The sequence below is a fragment of the Amborella trichopoda genome, chromosome 11 (assembly GCF_054954075.1).
Source record: "Amborella trichopoda isolate Santa Cruz 75 chromosome 11, AtrichopodaSantaCruz75HAP2 v2.0, whole genome shotgun sequence".
Taxonomy (NCBI): domain Eukaryota; kingdom Viridiplantae; phylum Streptophyta; class Magnoliopsida; order Amborellales; family Amborellaceae; genus Amborella; species Amborella trichopoda.
In genome coordinates this window covers 23,755,188-23,780,853 of record NC_142346.1, presented here as the reverse complement: position 1 = coordinate 23,780,853, position 25,666 = coordinate 23,755,188, and the positions used below count along the sequence as shown (strand labels likewise).

General features: G+C 39.9%; 1 protein-coding gene across 4 annotated transcripts; it reads left to right on the top strand.

The window, feature by feature from the left end:
• The first annotated feature begins 2,416 nt into the window (after positions 1-2,416).
• On the top strand, positions 2,417-18,383 carry LOC18446534 (serine/threonine-protein kinase OXI1). 4 transcript variants are annotated; one of them, XR_016045032.1, is made up of 4 exons: positions 2,417-2,937; positions 3,032-3,869; positions 5,803-6,164; positions 18,145-18,383. XR_016045032.1 is itself a non-coding variant. In XM_006856650.4 (3 exons), the coding sequence occupies exons 1-3, from the start codon at positions 2,600-2,602 to the stop codon at positions 18,181-18,183; spliced, it is 1,215 nt and encodes a 404-aa protein (XP_006856712.2). In that variant the 5' UTR covers positions 2,417-2,599; the 3' UTR covers positions 18,184-18,383. The 4 variants fall into 4 exon arrangements, 2 of the variants coding, with proteins under 2 accessions (XP_006856712.2, XP_020530635.1); XR_016045031.1 differs by lacking the exon at positions 18,145-18,383 and adding an exon at positions 13,476-13,744; XM_006856650.4 differs by lacking the exon at positions 5,803-6,164.
• Positions 18,384-25,666: the final 7,283 nt, after the last annotated feature.

Sequence of the window (25,666 nt, the reverse complement as noted above, 5' to 3'; positions counted from 1 at the left end):
TCTTTAGAGATGTTGTATTTATTCTCATTGGTACTTAATTTATATAATATTATATAGTTGAATATGCCGACCTCACCTGCTCTCCATTAATTTAGCTCAAAACTTTTTTTTTTCAGAGTTGGACCATTTTCTTCTTGATAATATCGTACTCTTTATTTTTTAAAAAATATTTAAAGTAGTAACATAGTTCCTAACTTGTTCTTGGGAATGTTCCATATTTATCTTAATGTATAGGAACGTGTTTTAAATAAAGAAATTAACTGGAAAAAATATTGAAAAAGATTGGGTCAAAGAGAGAGAGACTTTTCTTCATAACTTACCATTATTTTTTGAGTTTCTCGAGCCATAGAAAGGAATCATGCCCTTTTAAAAGATGGGGAGTTAAACCCCTCTCAAAGCCAAGCTTGTGGTTGCTTTGGCTTACTTGTTTGCATATTCCAATCGGTGGTACGCCAAAAACGCGCGCCCAAAGTCTTTAAAAATGAGTCACGCTTACGTGGAAGCTCATGGAACCCAATGGTAGGCTCCGTAAATAAAAAAAATTAAAAAATCTAAATGTATCTTAAATAAAGGAAAATTTATATATACTCCACAATTTGTACTTTTTAGAAAACAATTTGTACTTTCTGAGCATCCAATCCCGCAAAATTTTTTACTCCAATAGGTTTTTTAACAACACTCATCCAAGTACAAAAGTTGATTTTTTTATTACTAAAATACTCTATTTTTTGTCACGTGACGCTCCGACATATATTCTGTATCAAACTTTTGGTGCTGATCTAACGCATTTTTGTGTCGAACCAACATAATTTTGCGCCAGAAGCCGATCCAACACAAATTCTGCCAGACCTGGCTAGAGAAACTCGTGCATATATCAACATATAGAAAATGTATTTTTGAAGTTAAAATTGTGGTTTAAAAAGTATCAGGGAATGCTTAAAAAGTAGAGTCAAGAGGGGTTTCCATAAATTTTTTTTAATTAGAACTTCTATCAAAAAGGGGTGTGCTGGTATGGTCACTTAGAGATTGGTCCCGACCATGTGACCGGTGCACAGGCTAGTTCTCGACAATCCTCAATTTAGATTGGTCGGTTCTTATTAGAATAAGCATTTTTTAAACCTAGGATGATTTTATGGTTGGTGAATCGTGTTATGAAATTGGTATGCAAGAAGGCAATTCGTATTTGAGGAAGGAAAATTGTTTCATGCGGGATGGACTGCATTTTTACAATATGCGGTATAAAGCATTCATCTTAAAGATGAATGTAAATAGGCGGTCCATCTAAAAACAAGGGAAATTATCCTAAATATACCTTCATTTTTTTCTATTTTAAAAAAAACCCAACTTTCATAGACCTCATCTACACCCTTTTTTTAACTTGATTTAATATTATGTATTTTAAATACTTTTTCTTAACTTGAATTAATATTACCATACGTTAAATACTGCAAAACCTACAAATATACCTTAATTTTTGTTTATTTAGAAAAAAAAAAAAAACCCAACTTTCAGAAACCTCATCCACACCCTATGGATATCTACATGTAGAGATACATATTTACCGTAAAACCTAGAGCCGCCTAAGCTATTAGCTATTAGATACATATCAATATGGATATCTATATTTAGAGATATATATTTAGATACATATCAATATGGACTATTTGTAGAGAAATATATTGATAAGGATATCTATATGTAGCGATACATATTGCTATCGATAGAGTATATATTGATAAGGTTATTGGTGGGATAGGTATGTGTAGAAATATATATTTAGATACATATCAATATGGATATCTATATGTAGAGATATATATTGATAAAATTATTAGTGTTCATATCTCTTGATTGTGATAAGATTTGGTATTTATCTGATGTACCATCAGTTATGGATAGATACCACCTAAATATACTAGCAGTTGTGGATAGATACCACCTAAATATACTAGCATTTCTATCCACCTAAATATATTAGCATTTTATACTGTAATTAAAATGTCATCTAATATGGCTTATATTTTATGGTATTTAGAGCGTTGTAATTTTGATCACAAAACTATCAAAATTGAAAAAAATTAAAAAAAATGGTGTGGACGAGATTTATGAAAGTTGAAGTTTTTTTTCTAAATAGAAAAAAATTAAAGCATATTTGTGATAATTTCTCTAAAAACAATTCTAACTGAGGTCCAAATATTTTTTAATGTAGTTATTATTTCTAGTTATAAAAAATTATTTGTTTTTATATAGATGATCTCCACATTAAAATTATATATTTTCGAATCACATTACATTTAAAAAATATATTTATTATGAAACCCCACATTCTAGATTGAAGAGCTTGGCCGCATGTTAGCCGCGTCTTTTGAGGAATCCAGTCCAATTATTTTACTTTTTGTCCTCACGCTATGAACAATAAGAGCCGGACACCTGGCCTTATAACGTTATGCAGCGACCTTGCCAACTAAAATAAGGGAACGACGACTCTCTATTGTCTTCCCCTTCAAGCAACCCGCTTCTACGATCCTTTCTCCCCAAGCAACCCAATCAAATACTATAAGAAACCACTCTCAATTTTCTTCTTTTCAACTAAAAAATCATGAAAGAAAAAGAAAAACACATTGAATCCGTAAACTTGGGAGATCTTAAATCGGCAAAAGTGCTGGGCAGAGGCGCGACGGGAACCGCCTTTCTGGTTCATCGCAAAGAAAGGAATCAACATTTTGCATTGAAAGTGGTTGAGAAAACGAACATCAAACATGTGCGTTCGGAACTGGAGATCCTCAGGGTTTTGAGGCACCCTCTGTTGCCAAGGTTGGAGGGAATTGTGGTGACAGAGAGGGTGGTGGGCTATCTAATCAACTACTGTCCTGGCGGCCATCTCAACCTTCTCAGAATGCAGCAAACTGAATCCATGTTTTCGGATCGCATCATCCGGTTATTGATTCGAATCCTGATTCTTCAAAAACTTTTCTGTTTGCTTTGTTGTTGGCGTTGATCTGATCTGATTTCCCAATGTGTTTGTTTGCAGGTTTTATGCAGCAGAGTTGGTTCTTTGCTTGGAGTATCTTCATGGCTTAGGCATTGTGTATAGGGACCTAAAGCCCGAGAACATCTTAATCCAAGAAGATGGTCATCTCATGCTTACTGATTTCGATCTCTCCATCACTCTCACTCCTCAGATCCCACAAAATGAGATTAATGATCCATCCCCTATGGCCACCATATGCAGAAGAAGAAGCAAAAGGCGAAAACTGAAATTTGGTTTTCTTGGATCTGCGGCGTTATGTGGTAGCAGGCCGATACAGGAACATGAAGATGAGTATCCGTCTTCCTCTTCCTCTTCATCAGCCGGTAGTAGTGGTGGTTATTTCAAGCGAGCAAACTCGTTTGTGGGTACTGCAGAGTATGTGGCGCCGGAAGTGGTGAATGGAAGCGGGCACGATTTTGGGGCAGACTGGTGGAGCTTGGGTGTGGTCCTCTACGAAATGCTGTATGGCAGGACACCTTTCAAGGGGCACAACAGGGAGGACACTTTCCGCCGGATTCTTACTCAGCAACCCGACCTGACAGGAACTGAGACGCCATTGAGGGATCTGATACGGCGTCTGTTGGAAAACAAGAGAGACAAACGGATCGGACTGGAGAGAATTAAGGGACACCAGTTCTTCAGGGGAGTCGATTGGCACTCGCTTCTCGATGTATGCCGACCACCATGGATTCCGATTCATGTAGATTTCGATACTGAGATGGGAGGCGAGGAGACGGCAATAGATTTAGTGGGATTAGTGGTGGGGGCCTCCATCCATGTGAAGGGAGAGGAGGAGAAGAGGTGCAAGGAAGAGAGGGAAACGAAGTGGTTGCAGGAGGTTCTAACAAATCCTCCCGATCCCTTTATCGATTTTGCTGTGTTTTGATCTTTAAATCATTTTCATTGTTTAGTTGATGTTTTTTGAGACCGTCTTTTATGTGGAAACAAAATTTATTTTTCGCCAGCAAGTACCACCGATGATTCTGGATAGTTACATCACCCAATGATCCTGGATAGTTACATCTTAAAAGGCGTCAAAAAATAGAAAATGGCCAAAACTTTGAATAACATAAAAATAAAAGCAAAAATATTAGTCATATTCATTCGAGGTCCAAAAATGAAGGCAACAAAGTAAAAATGGCCAAAATTTTGAATAACATTTAATGTCCATGATAAAAATAAATCGTATTGATTCTGGGTGTACACGACAATGAGTTCCATATTAACTTTCAAATTTAAAAACTACAAATATACATGATAAAGCTAGTATAGGTTCAAAAGCCATCTAAAGCATGGTTACCTTGAATTCTGGAATGAGTCTGGTATTACCCCATCAACCCAATGACTCCAAGGTTATTCTAAACTGGCTCTTGCCTCTAAACTGGCTCTTGCCCTTACCTTGCTACTCGTGCTCAGTCTCGGTCTTAAGCGCGACTGTCACCACCATCATCATTGTCATTATCCTCATCTATACCCCCACCTTGCTCCTTAAGTGTGCGCTCCTTAACTTCTTCAATTCATTCATCTTTTGCCTCATTAGTCCTTCCTTTATCTCCTTCCTTATTGATAGGGCCATTATAGCCTACAACTTAACCTCCTTAGCTATCAATTTTGGAGGTCCTACAACTTAACCTCCTTAGCTATCAATTTTGGAGGTCCAAATTGTAGTGGGTGTAGATCAGCTTCTACAACCTAACATAATGTGTCCATTCATTGAAAGAAAAGTATATATTGTATATCAGGTTAATATAAAAGGTATATATTGTAATTAATATATATGTAAAAGGTAGGCGTAATATCTTATAGTTATGGTAAATCTAGGTATCATATACGTGTCTGTAATTTTTTTTTATTATTGTCATTTGGAATTGGTCTATTTAAGAAAAACTTGTATATTCATATTGATCAACAGACATTGAGTCTCTTCAGGGAAACCTGAGACTCTTCACATGGTATCAGCGCCAGAATCATCTTCACCATATCCATTCCTGTACGATCGAGTTTGTTACTTTGTTATTCCATGATCCTACTCGTTTGATTGAGCCATGAAACCATCAGATCTTCTTGATCTGTTCAGTGATTGTTCATGTACCCTTTGATGTTTGCTTTCTCTCTCTGAAATCTATGCATTTGTACATCATTGAGGGCCTGTCTATCTAATGGAACCTTGAGTTACTCCTCTACTAGAATCCTATATGCAATGTGGGAAACGATCAACTTATTTTCAATATCGAACCTAACAAAGTAGCCTCATTGAAATAAATCAAGTAAAGATGAGATCAACGTCTATGCAACATTTACATAAACTCGCTACATCTACGTGAGTTCCCTAATGCAGCTTCTTGATATAGAAACTCCGTGGAGTCTTATGTGATCCATTTGCCATTGCTACTTTGAATTTGGCCACTATTCACCAGAAAACTTCGAACATACTACTCTTATGAACTCATTGGAATCTGGCCATCTCCAACCCCTTGAACTCATTGGATTCTAACGATCTCCTGCTGAACTCACTGGATTCCGGCCATCTCCAACCCCTTGAACTCACTGGATTCCGGCCATTCTTCAGCTACTACTATTCTCGCTTGTTCCAAACACTCGTAGATCAAGATCTTAGTGCCTCTGCCTCTTGCGATCTTAGCGCCTTTGCCTACTGTTACTGTTGCTTGGGTTTCCAGCCAATGTTCATTGGTTATCTTCTATCTAGTCATTTTTTGAGTCTCCACATTCACTTCTCACGTATTAGATGTTGTTGTTGTTGTTGCATTCAGAAGGTTTCCAAGGCACATTGCGACCGCCAAATAACCCTTTGCTGTCAGGCTCCTATAATGTCTAGGACGTTCTCGAAGTAATGGACGACTGCACGTTGGGGCGCAGATGGACGAGCACGCAGTTGGGTACGGATAGACCGACGTACGTTGACAGTGCGAGAGGATAAGTGCACTGTCAAACGCGGATTGACCAACGCTTATTGAGAGTGCGGGTGGATGAGAGCATTGTCGAGCGCAAGTAGACCGACACACGTTGAGAGCGCAGGTGGATGAGAGTGCTGCTGGATGCGGATTGACGGGTGCGCCTTAGAGTGCGGGTGGAGAAGCGGCGGTTGAGCGTGGGTGCTGTATGGTGGTTTAAAGTATCTCTCCTCTCACATTTTCTCTCTCCACATATATGCTTCCACCCTCATCATTGTGTTCCCCGTACTTGTTTTCTCTCTCATGCATAATCACTTGAGTGCCATGTGGCAAATGCATGCTTCCACCCCCATCATTGTGTTCCCCATGCTTGCTTTTTCTCTCTTCATGCATGATCACTTGAGTGCCATGTGGAACATGCATGCTTTCACCCCCATCATAAATCCATGGTTTCATGCTTATGTTAAGGCATGTTTCCTTATCTAATCAAAATGTGAAATTCGATTATGGGTGTGAGTGTGGATGCGGGTGCATGCTACTAAAATTCTTCAAAAGAGCATTTTATTTTTCAGAAAATTGGTCCCTATTTGAGAGATCGTTAGGGTACCTTAAACCTTACCTTAGATCATAAATTTTGGAGGGTCAGTAGTATATTGAATGTATTTCAACATGAAAAAGGCCCCTTGCTAATATATCATTTCATTTGAAACTATTAACTATTTGCTGAAGCATGCTAGATTTGTAAAATGAAATTCCAAGGATTTAACATGTTTTTGTGTGAAGCTTTCCATGAACCAAACAATACTCAAATGAGGTGAAACAACTTTGAAATGATATATAGATTAGTCGGATTGAAAATTGGGTTTGGAATAATGATAAAATTCCTTATGGTTTGAAAGATGTGGTCAATTTTTCAGTAAGGTGTCACCCTGGATTTTCTGCTGCGAAAGACTGAAATTTCATCCGAGAACATTAAATAGTTTGACAAACTTTATACCAATATTTGCGGTTACTCCCTTCATGAAAGTTGTCTTTTTATGAGTCTAAATTTTCATAAAATTAGTTGCAAGGTTAAATGATTGTTAAATTTAATGATATGCCCTTAGAGGTGGAAAGTGTTCATCTTGGAAAACCAGAAATATGACATGGTGATGTCTATTGTATTGAGATATAGCATGATATTGACATGATAATGTCTCTTGAGTTGATAGGTATGATAATATGACATGGTGATGTCTATTGCATTGATGTAATGCATGATATTGACATGATAATGTCTCTTGAGCTAATAAGCATGATAATATGATATGGTAATGTCTACTGCATTGATATAATGCATGATATTGATGTGATATTGAGCTGATAAGCATGATCATATGATATGGTGATGTCTATTGCATTGATATATAGGATGATATTGACGTGATAATATCTCTTGAGCAAAAAAGTATGATAATATGATATAAGTGATGTTTTTTGTGATATATGCATAACATACTACTGATGTGATTTGTATGTATGGTAACATGCTTGTGATGAGCTGTGTGTGCATGGAAACATGCTAGTGATGAGATATGTGTGCAGGGAAACATGCAACTGATGAGATATGTGTGCATGACAACATGCTACTGATGAGATATATGTGCATAGTAATATGCTACTGATGAGATAAATGTGCATGGCAACATGCTACTGATGAGATATGTGTGCATGGCAACATGTAACTGATGTGATATGTGTGCAAGGAAATATGTTACTAATGAGATATGTGTGTATGGCAACCTGCTACTGATGAGATATGTGTGCATGGTAACATGCTCGTGATATGCTATGAGCACATGGAGACATGCCCCTGCTATGATATGAGGAGATATATGTGCCGACAGTTGTGATCTTTCCCTAACTCTCTATAATATGATGAGAGTTAGGAGTGTGTGTGTTTAGGAGGGTCGTACCCCTCAAAATCTATGTGAGGCACTACTCATTGGGACCCCTTTGGTAGTGTAATTATCTATCTCCAGAAAGGCACATGAGAGGGTCGTGTCTTACAGGGCTCCTGCCAATCAAAATTCGATCCACCGCTCTGGGGACTGTGTATGTGTGTGAGACACTACGCAACGGAGTGACCCGTTAGTGGTGCTTCCCTCCTGATGGAATGGTAGAGGCATCGGGATTTGATTGGCCTGATGCGTGGGGCTTCTACTTCAGGAGTTATTTAGTTAGTTAGTTAGTATGTCTTGATATTGATTATGCTTGACATATACATGCCTCATTGTTTTGATCTATTATCCACACACCATGCCACCGTTGACTGCTATGATAAAAATATGATCTTTAGACCCCCTACCCAGCCTGAGCTGCACTTTGTTGGTATAAAAAATGCTACCCTTATGCACTTTATTTCAGCCCTTCGAGCTCATTGTCTTCTGACTAGAAATGCATCGGGTACTTAAACTATGTGGTAGAAAATCGAGACATCTAGTCAAGGCTAGAGGAGGTCTCAGTAGCAAGAGTTGTCCTCTTTGCCCCCAGTCAGGGAGAAAGAGTTTAAGATGTACTTGGCCTCTGGCACTGCTCCCATCTCCAAGGCCCCATATCGGACGACACTTGCAGAATTGAAGGAGTGGAACGTGCAATTGTAGGAGTTGTTAAAGAAGGGGTTCATTAAACCGAGTGTGTCTCCTTTTTATCGATTATAGGCAGTTGAATCAATAACAGTGAAAAACAAGTACCCTCTGCCTAAGATTGATGACCTCTTTGACTAGCTTCAAGAGGCTCAAGTATTCTCTAAGATTGATCTTTGAACGGGTTATCATCAATTGCGTTTCAAGGAGGGAAATGTTCCCAATACCGCATTTAGAAACCGATATGGTCACTATGAATTTTTAGTGATGCTGTTCGGTTTGACCAATGCCTTGGCTGTTTTCATGGACCTGGTGAATATGATATTCAGACCCTTCTTGGATAGATTTGTAGTGGCCTTCATTGACGATATTTTGGTATATTCAAAGAGCCAAGAGGAGCATGAGCAACACCTGAGAGTAGTCCTTCAGACTCTAAGGTTAGAAAAGATGTATGCCTTGTTGAGCAAGTGTGAGTTCTGGCTTCATAACGTGGACTTTCTTGGGCACATTGTTACTAAGGATAGTGTCGCAGTTGACCCTTTTTGGGGTTAGCAGAGTATTACAGGCATATTTTAGAAGGATTTTCAAAGATAGCGCTTCCTCTAACTCTACTGACCTAGAAGGATGTGAAGTTTGTGTGGTCAGATGACTGTGAGAAGAGCTTCCAAGAATAGAAGAAGAGGTTGACCACAGCTCCGATACTGACCTTACTCGAAGGATATGAGGACCTTGTAGTTACACCGATGCCTCTTACAAAGGGCTCTGATGTGTACTGATGCAATGAGGGAAGGTCATTTGATATACCTCCAAACAGCAGAAGCCGTATAAGCAGAATTATCCAACCCTTGATTTGGAGCTTGCGGCTATAGTTTTTACCCTAAAAATCTAGATAGGCTCCATGGAGCCAAATTTAAGGCGTTAACGAACAATAAGTGCCTCAAGTATTTTTTCTCCCAAAAGGAGTTGAACATGAGGCAAAGGATATGGATGGACCTTTTGAGTGATTACGATTGTTTCATCCAATATCACTCGGGCAAGACTAATGTGGTAGCAGACGCTCTGAGTAGGAAGCCCGTGGCATCAGTGGCCCATCTAATGATTTGAGAGATAAAGTTGTTAAAAGATATAGTGGATTGACATCCAGCTCCTCCCCTTAATAGTGTTGTGGGTATGAATGCTTGCATAAGGATGGAACCCCAACTAATTCAGTAGGATCGGTTGGCACAAAAGAAGGACCCTCAACTCATGAAGATGGTGGAAGAGATGAAGTTGGGAAAGAGAGACGAGTTCTCTATGAGCGGTGATGAATTGTTGCGATTCAAAGATCGAGTGTGCGTCCTGAATGATGAGGGTGTGAAGAAGCTAACTTGGAAGAGGCACACCACTCTTGTTATACTATACATCTCGAAAGTACTAAGATGTACCAAGACCTGAAGAAAACCTTATGGTGGAATGACATGAAAAGGGAGGTGGCAGTATTTGTGTCCAAGTGTTTAACATGCCAGCAAGTGAAAGCTGAGCATCAGAAGCCCACTAGGTTGTTGTAGCCCTTACCGATGCCGAAATAGAAATGGGAGCACATTTCTATAGATTTTGTCTCTGTCTTGTCCATAGCGAGTTCAGGGTAAGACAACATTTGGGTCATTGTGGACCGGTTGACCAAAGCTACCTACTTCTTGCCGATTCGCACGACTTATACTTTGGACCAACTGGCTCAGTTGTGCAATAAGGAGATAGTGAGGTTATTTGGTGTTTCGGTTAGCATTGTGACTGACAGGAGCACTTGTTTTACCTCTAGATTTTGGGCTAGTATGCTATCACCCCTCGGGACGAGACTTACCTATAACACTGCCTTTCACTCCCAGACTGATGGACAATCAGAGAGGACCATCCAGACCTTGGAAGATATGCGAAGGGCTTGTGTCACGAACTTTATGAGAAGTTGGGATGACCATTTACCCTTGATTAAGTTTTCTGATAATAACAGTTTTCAAGCCAGTATTCAGATAGCACCATTTGAAGTCTTGTATGGAAGGAAGGTTACCCATTTGTTGGGACGAGATTGGTGAAAGAAGGCTTTTGGGGCCAGAAATCATCCAGGTGACCTCTGATAGGATAGCATTGATTCGAGAGAGGCTCAAGATAGCTTAAAGTCAGCAAAAGAGTTACACTGATAACCGAAGGAGAGACCAGAGTTTGAGGTGGGTAATAGGGTTTCCTAAGGGTGTCACCAACAAAGGGCATCATGAGGTTCGACAAGAAAGGAAAATTGTACCCACGCTATATCAGACCCTTTGAGATATTGGATAGGATCGGATGTGTGGTATATCGATTTGCCTTACTGCCCGGGTTGGCAAACATCCATAATGTCTTTCATCTATCTTTATTACGAAGGTATCAGCCCAACCCATCCCATGTTCTGAGATATGAGCCTATACCGATTAGGGATGACCTAACCCTCATTGAATGGCTAGTTCAAATACTGGATAGGAGGGTACAGGTGTTGCGTAACAAGGAGATCCTGCTAGTATGTGTATTGTGACAGTACCTTTCGAGGGAGGAGTCATCCTGAAAACGGGAAGATGAGATCTGGGAAAAGTACTCACAGTTATTTGAATAGCAGATGTACGATTTAGAGGATTAAATCATTTTTAAGAGGGGAATAATGTAAGGTCTGGGACTTTCCCAAAGTAATGGACGAGTGTGAGGTTGGGTGCGGATGGACGAGCGTGCAGTTGGGTGAGGATAGACCGACGCGTATTGAGAGCGCGGGTAGATGAGTCCGCTGCCAAGCTTGGATAGACCGATGCTCATTGAGAGTGTGGGTGGATGAGAGCATTGCCGAGCATGAGTAGACTGACGCGTGTTGAGAGCGCAGGTGGATGAGAGCGCTACTGAGTGCGGATTGATAAACGCATGTTAGATCGATGGTGGATAAGCATGCAGGTGGTGTATGGTGGTCTAGAGTATCTCTCTTCTCACATTCTCTCTCTCCACATGTATGCATCCACCCCCATCATTGTGTTCCCCATGCTTTCTTTCTCTCTCCTCATGCATGATCACTTAAGTGCCATATGGCACATGCATGCTTCCACCCCCATCATTGTGTTCCCCATGCTTGCTTTCTCTCTCTTCATACATGATCACTTGAGTGCCATGTGGCACATGCATGCTTCCACCCCCATCATTGTGTTCCCCATGCTTGCTTTCTCTCTCCCCTTATATGATCACTTGAGTGCCATGTGGCACATGTATGCTTCCACCACACATGCTTATTGCAACAATCCTAAACTTTCAAATAAATAAATAAATATATATATATATATATATATATATTAGTGGTGTTAATAGAAATAAATAAAATAAAATAAAATACTTACAGGAAATAAATAATTTTGAAGTGATAGTTCAGTATGTCGAAATTAATTAGTATTCTCTCATAATGATTAGTATTATGCCCAATATTCATTGGCCGATAACTTCACATTTTTTTTCTTGAGGATGCCAAATAATAGGAGCATTAGCTTTTTATAAAAATGTTTCAAGAATAACAAAATTTTTGGATGGTGCAATTGTATTTGCGTGGACTTTAGGTCCACCATCAATTGTTTTAAGGTTTTAGATGGAAAGTTGGTTTTGGCCACTTAAGTGGCAACTCAACAACCATGGGGCGTGACACTTCACGAATGCCTTTTTCTTCTCTCTCTCCTTTCATACACCGCCTCTCCCTTTATCTCTCTCTATATCTCCTTCTCCTATCTACGCATTCAGTTGACCCACAAGTTGAGCATAGAGGAGAGTCTAAATAAGAATAAGAGAGAGAGAGAGAATGGGAGGAACGACCCCATAATGAGTTTAGTAGGATTACCCTGTGGTGTCTCATGGAGCACACTTCCTTTGAAGATCCATAGTCATCAAAAGTAAGCGATCTCATTGTCTCGAAGAATAATCTTTTTAGTAAAAATTGTGATATTTTATCTATTGTAAGATATTCTAAATGCTGTAAATTATTAGGAATAAATGTGATATTTCCACTTTTAGTAAAATTGTGAGATTTCTTTCTACTGTTTTTGAATATTTAGATATTGTAAATTTTCTATGCAAATGACTGCCTTATTGTTTGAAAACTGATATTTTTGCAATTGATTATAGCATCGTCTGTGAAATGTTTATTTGCGAATTGACATCCCATAAATTGTGATAATTCCGTATTCTTGAATTTCTATAAGAGTTTTTCTATACATATTAGATTGGCAATTATGCTAAAATGTCTTTACGAACTGCTACCTTTCTAAGTTTGAGTCCAAAATATTTGATTGGTTATTTTGAAATGTTATTGAAAGTGACTGTTATTAATGGTTTCAGTGAAATTCATATTAATAATTTCAGTGATATGTTGAGTACATGATATTGCTGCTTTCGAATGTTTAAAGAGATTTAGAAATACTTTAGAAATACGTTAAGTATGCAAGTGGACTCATCCGGGTCACCGGTGAGGTGTAAGTAGACCTATCCGGTACGTCGGTAAGGATTAAGTGGACTCATCCGGTACGCCGGTGAGGTATAAGTGAACATGCAGGGATTAAGTGGACCTATCTAGGACGTCAATAGGGATTAAGTGGACCCATCAGGACGCTGATGGGGTATATAGGTGACCTACTTGGGACGTCAGTAGGGTATTTTGTGAAATCTTTTGAATTATGCACTACTGTTAAAATGTTATACGCATTTTAATTATTCGAATTGTACTTAATTATGCAGTTTTGAAAGTGAAACTGTTGATGCATGTCTGTTAATAGATCTTCTTTTTGAAAATATTGATATCTTTCATCCATGATTATTTTTAGGATTATGATGATCACTTATTGAGTAGCCAAGCTCATCAAATTAGGGTAAACATTTTTTCAGGATAATTGCAGTTTCATTTTGCGTGCTCGCCAGGATCAACTCTGGAAGATATTGTAGTTGTGCTTGAACTTTCTTTTGTTACTTTGTAAGAATTTGCCACTGTAAATTTGTCCTATTAAGAGATGTATATATGCTTTGTAAGAATTTTCCACTGTAAATTTGTCCTATTAAGAGATGTATATATGTTTTGACTGTCACATCTCAGGAATATCAGTATTGTATATTCTGGGGGCGTGACACTTATATATACCCCTCCATCTACTCATAAATTTGGTTTCTCTCTCTCTCTCTCCTCCCACTCCCTCCCTTGCCCCTCTTTCCACCACATTCTACTTCTTCTTCCTTAGTCATTTAACCTCCCTAAGTCTTTAACCTCTCAAGCTTGAACCCACTCCACTTGAAGCTTAATAATCGAAGTGGAGCTTGTAAAATATTGTATCTTGAGGGCTTCGATTTGGAATAAGTTGTTTACGATGCAAAATCTGATAGATCATCTGACAAAGATCTCTGGTATCTTGACACCTTAAACTAATGAAAAAGAAATTGGAGAAAGTGGGACAAATCAAATTCAGATTTGAGGCTAGATCTGCCTGGAAATGAGTAAATCTACTCTCAGATTTGTGGTAGAGCCAGCATGATCCAAAACACTAAAATATGATTTTAAAGAAAACTAACCAGAAGAAAGATCAAAATAAAATGAAAACAGTAAAAGAAGAAGAAGGAAAAGGGAAGAAACGATACCAAACCGGGTCGGATGCCCCGGGACTCCCAAGCCTTCGAGGGCTCTCCCATATCAGCACCGGTGTCCTCTTTGCCTCTCTCATTCGGATGTTGACCAGCAGATCTATGATTGAAAGGGTGGCTGTGCCCTGGAGATGATTCTAGAACTAGGGTTTTTGTACCCTAGGTCTAGGCTTTTGGCACCCTAGGTCTAGGCTTTTGGCTTAAGGTTAGGGTTTCAGGAGGCTAGGGTTTCTGAAGCAAGTCTATCCTCTAGGGTTTCAAACCTCTAAAGGTTTAGGGTTTTCCCTTCTCTGAAGCCATCTAGAGATGCCTTTGAATGGCCACAAAAAAGAGACTTTATAGAGCCAAGGATCTGTTGGAAAGGATATACATCCATAACCAATAGATCTTCATCCAAAAATTTCAATTTCGGGGCTACAAATTTGGGCGAAACTGGCAGTGTCGCCCGGACGACACGCCTAGTGTCACCCAAATAAATATAATAAAAATATCCAAAAAAGACAAGAAAACCATCTTGGGAAGAAAAAATCCAACTTGGGCCAAAAGGGTATGGGCGACACCTGTGGTGTCTCCCGGGTGGCACTAGTAGACTTGGGCGACACTGGTCTGCCCATGTTGCCCAAATAAAATTTGGTCCAAATTGAGTTTTTGCACTTTGGGTGTGTTCCTTAGCTCTTGTCAAGATCTCAAAGAAAATTTGGGTCAAAATGGATTTTTTTACTATTTTTAATGATTTTTTTTGTAAAACAGGTTGTTTGCAGGTAGGCTATGTAAACTATGGATTTTGGGTTTAATAGGATAATGTGGTCCTATGGGTTGAGAAAACCATAGAATTTTTCAGATTTAAAATGGGATGTCTACAGTTCATGGGCTAAAGGAACAAGAGAACTTTGAAATGCCTTATGACCACTTGGAAAAGGAACGGAGCCCAACATTACGGAAAGAAAAATACAGATATGCTCGACAGTTCGAGACCGCTCTCGATTCCGGACCAGCAACTCCATATCAACACACACCAAACTATTTATAGTGCAAAATCAGAGAGACCTTCAAAAGAAGAATCCTCAGATCTGAACACCACAAACTGATTTTGAAAAAGTGATAGAAAATGTGGGGAAAATCAAATTCTGATCTGAGGCCAGAACTTATTAAAAATGAGCAGATCTGCTCTCCGATCAATGGTAGAGCTAACATAGATCCGAAATACGAAACACTAAATAAAAACTAATAAACTAAATATTTCTAACTAAAATGTAATAAAAATAAAAAGGAAATAATAAAATAGCAAGAAACGATACCGAACTGGGCCAGATTGGCCCGGGACTCTCGAGCCTTCGAGTGCTCGCCCATATTAGAACCGGTGTCCTCTTTTTCTACAAGTGTTGACCAGGCCTTAGCCTGATTGAATGGTTTTTTTGATCTAAAGATACCTTAGAACTAGGGTTTCTTAGGTTTAGATTTTTCTTTCTCTAGGATCTCTCTCTAACTTCTAACCTCCTACATCCCAACTCCTTTTTTTCTAACCTACACGTCCCACCTTTTTAAGAGGTGTCACTAGTCTTGCACGTCCCACCTCCTTCCAAAAAAAGCGACGTTAGTTTTATTTTACTTACAGACCTAATAGGGATGTAGAATAGATAACTACTAAAACAAGGGGATTTGCTAGGTGTGAAATGATAACTACTAAAAGCTAGGGATTTACTAGGTGTAGAATGGATAACTACTAAAATCTAGGGATTTTCTAGGTGTGGATCATAGGATGAGACTATGGATTTTGGTGGTCTGTGGTTTAGGGGTCTACTGAAATAGTGTCGTCCTATGGGCTTAGGAAAACCATGGAATTTGCCAATTATAAATGGGGTGTCAACATAAGTAAGTGGATTTAGTTTATGTAGTTTCATGATTTTGGTAAGGCATGTTCCTTATGTAATCAAAATGTCAAATTCGATTATGGGTGTGAGTGTGGGTACGGGTGCATGCTACTAAAATTCTTCTAAAGAGCATTATGTTTTCCAGAACTGTGGTCCCTGTTTGAGATATAGTTAGGGTACCTTAAACCTTATCTTAGACCATGAATTTTGGTGGGTTAGTAGTATATTGAATGTATATCTACATAGAAAAGACCCCTTGTTATTATGTCATTTCATTTGAAAGCTATTAACTATTTTATAAAGCATGCCAGATTTGTGAAATGAAATTCCAAGGATTTAACATATTTTTATGTGAAGCTTTTTACATAACAAAATATACTCAAATGAGATCAAACCACTTTGAAATGCAATATAGATTAGTCTGGTTTAAAATTAGTTTTAGAATCAAGATAAAATTCATTATGGTTTGAAAGATATGGTCATTTTTCCAGTAAGGTGTCACCCTGGATTTTCAGCTATAAAAGAAAGAAATTTCATCAGAGAACATCAAATAGTTTGACAAACGTTAGACCAAATTTTGGGGTTACTCCCTTCATAAAAGTTGTCTCTTTATGAGTCTAAATTTTCAAAAAGATGGTTGTAGGATTAAATGATTGTGAAATTTAATGATATGCCCTTAGAGGTGGATTGTGTTCATCTGGAAAAACCAGAAATATGACCTGGTGATGTCGATTGCACTGATATCTAGCATGATATTGACATGATAATGTCTCTTGAGCTAATAAGTATGATAATATGATATGGTGATGTCTATTGTATTGATATATAGCATGATATTGACATGATAATGTCTCTTGAGATGATAAGCATGATAATATGACATGGTGATATCTATTGCATTGATATATAGCATGATATTGACATGTTAATGTATCTTGACCTGAAAAGTATGATAATATGATCTAGTGATGTTTTTGTGATATATGTATAACATGCTACTGATGTGATATGTGTGCATGGTAACATGCTTATGATGAGATATGTTTGCATGGCAACATGCTAGTGATGAGATTTGTGTGCATGGAAATATATTACTGATGAGATATGTGCATATGGAAACATGCTACTGATGAGATATGTGTTCATGGTAATATGCTATTGATGAGATCTGTGTGCATTGCAACTTGCTACTGATGATATATGTGTACATGGCAACATGCTACTAATGAGATATGTGTTCATAGCAACATGTTACTGATAAGATATGTGTGCATGGTGACATGCTACAGATGAGATACGTGTGCATGGTAACATGTTCGTGATAAGCTATGAGAGCATGGTGACATGCCCTTGCCACGATATGATGAGATATTTGTTCCTACAGTTGTGATCTTTCACTAACTCTCTATGATAGGATGAGAGTTAGGAGTGTGTGTTCTTGGGAGGGTCGCGTCCCCCAAAATCTATGTGTGGCACTACTCATTGGGACCCCTTTTATAGTGTAACGCTATCTCGCCATAATGACACATGAGAGGGCCGTATCTTGCAAAGCCCTTGCCTATCAAAATTTCCCAAAGCACGCTGGGGACTGTGTGTGTGAGGCGCTACACATTGGAGTGAGCCATTGGTGGTGCTTCTCTCCTGATGGGATGGTAGAGGCTCTAGACATTGTGATTAGATTGGCCTGATGGGTGGGGCTTCAACTTCAAGAGTTAGGGAGTTAGTTTGTTAGCAACTATCTCTTGATATTTATTATGCTTCACATATACATGCCTAATTGTTTTGATCTGTTATAAGGCTCATGCTTGAATGATTTGATCGACTTCTTGTCCATATCTTATCTGATCAATCTCTATAGTTATTACTCTGCCATGAAACGAATCATGCGAGATACATTTGTTAAATATGAATTTGAATCATGACTCCATGCTTTGCAGGACTAGCATAAAAACCTGATTATTGTTATGATATAATAATTGTAAGCATGATTGCATGTCACTTAGATCTATTTACTAGGCTTAACAACTCACTCTTTTAACTTTTCCTCTATGTAGAGTGATTGCCAGCCTGTTTGGACCGGGGTGAGCTGGTGATTGCGCTTGGGTCTCTTACTCTACTTCGGTTGAAGCTCCATATTGCAATTTATGTTTTAGTTGGCGGTTTGGCCATATAGTCCATTTGATTTTGAAATATGTCTTGATGTTGGGCCTTTTGTGCCTTGGACTTATATGTGCTATTTTGGACTCTTATTTGTATTTTGGAACTTGTTTGTCCATCAAAATATGGTTATATATATTGTGTTTTGTTTTTCGTTTCTTTCGTGGTTGGCTTTGATACTGGAAATTCATGCTTTTCCAAGTGATTGAGATCACTCCAACCCGAGTGGTACTCTCTACCTGTGGTCGTGACCCCACACCCTATTGTCCTTCAACGGGCCCAAGCCTAGCCCTCTGTGGGTTTGGTGGGGACGGTAGGGAGTGGGGTCATGACAACTCCCCTCTGATGTCAGACCCTTGTTAAGCAGAATTTGAACCACTCTCTCTCATCCCTTGAGACCACCTCAACCGCTGCTCCTGTTACTTTTACAGATTTGAACCACTCTCTCTCATCCCCTGAGACCATCGTTGTTCTCGTTGCTTTTGCATATTTGAACCACTCTCTCTCATCACATGAGACCACCTCAACTCTATTGTTCCATTGCTTTTGTAGTTTTTTGACTTTTGAAACACTTTTGTCATTCGCTTGACCTCTTCTTCTGAAACACTTTTGTTACAACCTAGAGAGAGAAAATAGAGTCCCCTCCTCTTCTACGTCTATGGATACTAACAGAGTTTACAATTCCTCTACAATGTTGATGAGAAAGTCAGTGTTCCCATTAAGTATGGAAACCATGTGGGGAGAGCTTGTGCACTTCTCGACCATCATCCCACTCCTTTCCTCTGATGTAAATTTAGAATAGTTACCAGGATTTCCTCTGCATTGACTGTAGACTTCATGTCTGCTTGATAGAGTCTCTGAAACCCGCCTCTAAATCTACCTCTGAAAACGGCTAATATGCTCTTTGGAAAGACCTCCCCTCTGCCTGTTTTTGCATCTGGATCTTGATCTCAGGGTCCATATCCATCTGAAATCCCACCCAACCATTCTGATCTGATGTTGTCAATGATCCTCTTAAAATAGTTTGTTCTACCCTTCTTAAAAAACAACCCTTTTTTGCCTTTGAAATATCAGCCATTCGCCCAGCTCAGCTTGATCTATCAGTAAACCCCTTTGAAAACTTATTTTTAAAAAATCATATATTATTCTAATATTATCTTTGTTATCTCTTCTTGTTTGTACGATTAAGTTTGTTACTCTATTACTCGATCTTGTTCTTTTCTGTATGATCATGTATGCTGATCTATTGCTCGATCTGTTCCTCGATCGTGTCTATCTATCTGTGAGATGTTAAATCGGTCTCAGATATGCATTTTTTGTTGGTTCTTCAAGTGTTGACCATTATGTCTTCTCTAATGTCTCGACTATTTTTAACTGTTGCTCAAGTATGCTCTATTCAATTAAGCTTTTTGATATGTCGTTGCTTGAGCTTGCCCTGTTCTGCTGTTCTTTTGTGCTTGTTGATCAAGCAATTTGAGCATGCCACTAATTCTAATGGTCACACTATGCACCTGAAGATCCAACGTCTCATTTATGCAACTTAGTGCTCAAACACTAGTTGTTCTCTCTCATAGCATCTTTGAGTTGAGGGGGAGTGTTAAAGGAAAGTATATATTATATTTCAAATTCATATGGAAGGTGTATATTGTAATTAGTATAAAAGGGAAGGGTAGGCACAATATCTTGTATTTATGGTAAGTGTGGGTATTGTATAGGTGTCTATTTCAATTATTGTCATCTGCATTTGTTTATATAAGACAGGCTTGTATATTCATATTGTTTAATAGACACTGAGACTCCTCACATATTCAACATATATACTCAAGTTTCAATGAACGAGTACTTTCTGAGAACCTTGATCACAATAATCGACAGGCACTATGCTTTAGGGTCATGTAGTTCACACTACTTCACTAAAAAATGAGAAATAACATGTAAGAAAGGCCTCAAATTAAAATAAAAGAGTATATTGGTTCAAAGTCTTAAATCGATTAAGGGGATCATCCCCTTGTGTCCTCTATAATATGGATCGAGCTAGCATGAGGTAGCCCTTGAGAACTCCATATTTGTAGACACCTCAATCTCGAATGTGGAAAACACGATGGACCAAAATACCCTGGGCAAGCTACCTCGACACTGGAACCTCTCATGCCCACCTTACCCATATGTAAACTAGCCTCTATAAGCCCCAAGAGCACTTGAAAAGCGAGATAAGTCAGAATAGGCATCAAGGTAGTCAAACTAAAGAACATTATGAAAGCACAAAGTCTTGGCACCACTCCCAATGGTACCAAATCCACTCCCAATGGTGACACAAACCCCAGAATAGAAGAAAGCAACAGCCTGAATGGAGAGACAAGGGCCTAGCGCCATTCATAGTAGCATCGAAACTGACTGCCGCCAGATCAAAGCAAACCCAAAACTGTGATGATTTATAGAAGTGACAGTTGCATTATCATGCTTGTCAGCACGGACTGACACCTGACATGAGGTACTAATGAGTCCATTGATGTCAGTACGAACTTGCGTGTCGATTTTTGTTGGTATAGGAAATGTCCACTCAACTACCAATTGTACGATGGTCCACTCAGAATGCTGAAAGAGGAGTTTCAAGCAGCAATGCATCCTGACCCCATATGGCCAACCATACAGAACATGACATGAAGCGTTTTATTTTGTGGAGTAGGTCCAAATGGTGTTGGCATCTATGTTAGTGGTGCCCAACTTCTGACACACATGTACGCGATCCAACTATCCTAATTTGAAAGAAATTAAATGGATTAAATAGCAATTAAGGCAGCATTTAATTTGGATGTTGCATTTAATGCTCATTAATGATGACACCGGAGCCATTGCCAGTGGCACCGAAGGTGTGCCGACTAGCACCGAGAAATGGATAGTCAAGATTGCTCTTTATCTGCAGTGGGTTGAGGTGTAGGGGAAGGATTCTCTATCCTCTCTTATAAGGTTTCGGCCCTGAGTCGAGTAGGCTTGATGTCGTGGTCGTGCCTAGTTAGGCATGTGATTACCCCATCAGCAATGACATAGGATGGTTCCTCATCTATCCATGTATTGACTTCCTCGTATGCTCCTTCCAATTGGATGGTTTTATGGATAGGGTTGCTGCATTCAACACTGATTACTCGCAAGTCATTAGAGGGGGATTGAACCCCTCTTTGGCCTCGTCATCATGGAGTTTCTTTGCATCTTGATGCTGTATCGGAGGTTCTCGAGGGGTAGATCTTCTTGTAACATAGAAGGTTGTGGTAGCAGGTATTATGCAAGAGAAAATAAAAAAAGGGTCTATAATGTATGGGTCATCGTGAATGGTTACGACTACTGTTTTTCCCTTCGGGTCGACCGCAGGAATCTCCACGATTGCCATGGGTGGCATGCTAGTTTGCGGATCGCCACTTGGTAATAGGTCGACATATATACCCATATTTTGGTTGCCCTCTTGAACAGGCTCTCCCGGAATAACCACCTTGATAATGTCTTTTTCTATTAGGTTTTCAATTTGATGCTTAAGGGAGATGCAATTGTTGTACGTCATTTTTGATGTACTTATGTCTCACACAAAAAAAGAGAAATCTAGTGACAACTCGGTCCTTCTAGTACTCGAGATATAGACAGATCAAAGTTGTACTATGAAATAAGCCTCAAATTGGAAAACCTTGGAAGAGTACTATTGTATGAAGGAAAGACTTACAACTGTAGCCTTGCGCTAGCGGCTTCAAACAGTACCAGACCACCGCAGTTGCATTAAGAGCATCGTAAAACCCCAAATGACTAAATTTGGGCTCAATCAGACCACTTAAAAGGGTTATACGCCCAAATTACCTCAAAACGAGTATGTTTTACATTTTCCGGTGCGGCCACATTGAACCAGTCCCCAACCATGGAGGTTGTGACTTCATGTTTCCAGATGGACTTCAATGACCTACAGAACCTTTGTCTAGAATTGAGAAAAGCTCAAACTTGGACATGTTCTAGATCACGACAACCCCATCATTTTGACCTAGGGCATGCACCATGGCGCAACCCAGAGTTAAACCTTTGCTAAAAAGAAGGTGAGCATGAAACTAGAAAAATCAGGGTTTCCAAAAGAAGACACCTCAAACCGTGTGAAGTATAGCTCGAGATCCACACATCGGATCCTCGATAGAATGAGTTCAATAAAACCACCTCACGAAGAGCTACAAACTGGTATAACTGTTGTACTTAATCCAAGGTCGGATAAGCACAAATCCCAAGGTTATAAAAGAAGCAGGACCACTCGGTTGTCGGAATCCCTTTTCTGGTGACCTCCCAAATTAGGAAATGCTACAAATACAGATCAAAACGGACAAAACTTGGTGCAAAACGACTGTGACAGTCTCCTCTTTCATTTGCAAACAAAATAAAGACTTAGCGCATCATAAGTCGAAAGGCATTGGCGACCGAAGTTCATGAATTTGGTTAGACTTCCCTGTGGGAAAAAGGTTGCCTCAGCACGACTAAAGGGCACCAAAATGTTCAAGATCGAACAAGCATTGAAGAAATGAGGGCAAAAAAGCTTTCAAGATCTAGTAATGGCGGGAGGCCCGTCAGAGAGGGATGGTTTCATCATTAGCATAAAAGATTTTAGGGGTGTTTCTGTCATTGTACCTAATTTTGGGATTTTATTTAAATTATTTTAATGTTAATTAACCTTAGTTTTTGTTCATTCACCCCTGTTTGGTGAGTTCTCTATGTAAACAACATTAAGGAATTTCTAAAAAGGCGGATTACTCATCACTGAAATAGATGCATCACGCTTGTTTTCACTCATCTTTTACTTTTAAACCCTTAATGTTGTCGAGAGGAGAGAGAAAATACCACCAAGTGTGTTGTCCTATTCTCTTTCTTTACCAAGCTAGGCCACACCCTGGGCCCTCTCTCACTTCTCCTCTAATCGTCACCTACCCCCGTGCAGTAGCCTCGTACGCGACTGACATACAGTCACGAGCAAACCCAAGACTTCCAGCACTCGGGTCCTTCCGTACCCTTCCACTATCCAGTCAGCCTCTTTGAGGGAATAATCAAAGGGAGGGATAATCAAACCCCCATTGTGATTGCGAGCATGAGAGAGAGAGAGAGAGAGAGAGAGAGAGAGAGAGAGAGTGAGTGAGAGAGAGAGAGAGAGAGTGAGTGAGAGAGAGAGAAGAGAGGGCGAACCACCCGGGTGTGTCCCACAAACCCCAAATGGTGAGGCAAGCTTCTAAACGCACCGCCTCCATAAAAATCTATCTCGTTGTTGGTTCCTATCCACGCTCAGGAGAACTCGCCAGTGCCTACCCCTGCCCCCCTCGCCCCATCCATCCGAGGATCGAAGAGAAAATCAGGCCCTGACCAACAATGTCGATGCCATTCACACGATTTGGTATTGTCCCTTAACTCATATGGCGGTGGCATTTAGGGAGGAAGCACTAAGTCTCCCTCCTTGAGGAGTTGGCGAAGGACCTCGTCCAAAGGTTTCCTTAGGGTGGTGAAGTGCCTTTGCAGCCTTATGGGTTTATTATACGACCTGTACCTGTTTTTATCCACAGCCTAGTTTCCTTGCTGATTTTGATCAGTCGGAGGGTTTCGATTGTCCGAGGCTACTTGGTGGAGTATGATCAGATGCATCTCCCCTGCTAATTGTGTCTTTCCTTGAGTTGCTTTTCTTGCAAGCTCGTTAATCCTTTGGTTTTCGACCAGCTTAGTACCAGCTAGTTGGGACTCGATTCTTTTGTACAGCAAGATCCTATTTGACATAATGTGAAAAGTCAGAGGGACATTGTGATGAATAAAAAATGTCTTGTATTCCAGGTTGGCATTTTCCAATATCATGCTGATCTTGACAAGATTTGAGAGAGGGAATTTAGCGATCTGTTGCGACCACAGCATTGAACCGGTCGACAAAGTCTGTGAATGCTTCGTCGGGTCCTTGTTTGAAGGATACTAATTCCCCGAGTGAGACCAAGTGCAATATCATGGCCCAATTATTTGTCACAAATTTCTTAAAACATATCTCAACATGATGCCTCATGGTAGCTCCTCGCAAAAGTATTGTACCATTTGACTTAGTCTCCTGTGAGATTATGAATAAACATCACTTTAAGGGCAGTTGGTTTGTCACACAGGGTAGGGACGACGAGAAAATAACTCGTCACATGTAGGTTAGCATCCCCATTTCCATTGAAGCGATTTAAGAAATCTAGCGGTATAAAGTTCATGGGGAGATCAGTCAAGCAATCTAGGTATGATTCATCATTAGGGTCCATGAGGGCCAGGTCATTGACTCTGAACTAATGCAAGGCTCCTCTCATGATCTTGACTTCATTTTCTAAAGATAGGTACTTAACATCCACCTATGTGGAGGGCACCCAAGGGTTCTTCCCAAAGTGGCCAGCTGGGTAAACATGTGTTGATTGAGGTACTTGTGGAGAGGCTGGTGCCATTGGGACAAATGGTATCTCCCTTGAACTAACAATGGTGGAAATGGTAAGACGAATTGATTTGGGACCATGTCGGGGTCAGGTTGCACTTGACCAAATTGAGAGGGTTCTAGATTGGGTCTGGCTGAGAGTTTTGTTGCATGTCCTAATCTGGGTTTTCTTATGGCTTGGAGAACAACTTGGGATATGGCAGTCGGGTCTATGATGTGGCCGACCCTAAGTGGGACTTAGGCCCTACTAGAGTCCAGTGCTACCCTTGGGTTAGAAAGGGTAGTTCTAAGAGGTAGTCTATCAGCCCTACGACTGCCATAAGCATTGGAGGATCTAGTTGCACTATTCCTAAGGGAGTGCTTCCTATTAAGCCGGGGGGAACTAAGGGGTTCTAGGGATTGTCTACACTTTGATCATCGGCATGTACATTACTGAAAGCGCACAACCCTATCTTGCGTCCGACATCATGGTAGTTACAATACTCCAGCCCACTGTCTAATTGCATCTGATCTGACCCCTTGACTGTTCAAGGTGGGCCTAACGACACAAACATGATGACCATTACTATATGGTTGGTGACTCAGTTGGTCCTCAGAAAGAGAGCTAGGTGGCCTAACAATTGGCCTGAACTGAGTTTGAGTCCCATAGTCCTAGGGGACGGAAACACACTGTCTCACTGGGCTGTCGATCTCGACTTTTGGTATGAGTTGGCGGTGGACTCGGTGTCCGAGTCCCACACCTCTACACCTAGGTCATAGTACATATCTCTACTTAGGCACAACAACAATCGAAAACACATGGGTCCCTCTAAACTGCTAGCAAGAAGGTCGAGCTAGAGTTCCTACCTACGGTTATCTTTTTGAGAAACGAGGGGGGGGGGGAGGGGTTGATAGTGTAGTGCCCACCTTGGTCCGAACTTCTCATATAAGCAGTTATGGGACTAAAGTATTTTGGGGTTCTTCTAAGAGGC

Coding starts and splice junctions, on each gene's coding strand:
- LOC18446534 (XM_020674976.2), top strand. CDS start 2,600: ATGAAAGAAAAAGAAAAACACATTGAATCCGTAAACTTGGGAGATCTT. Junction 2,938..3,031: donor TTTTCGGATCGCATCATCCG/GTTATTGATTCG, acceptor GTTTGTTTGCAG/GTTTTATGCAGCAGAGTTGG. Junction 3,870..5,802: donor AAACGAAGTGGTTGCAGGAG/GTTCTAACAAAT, acceptor TGTTGCATTCAG/AAGGTTTCCAAGGCACATTG.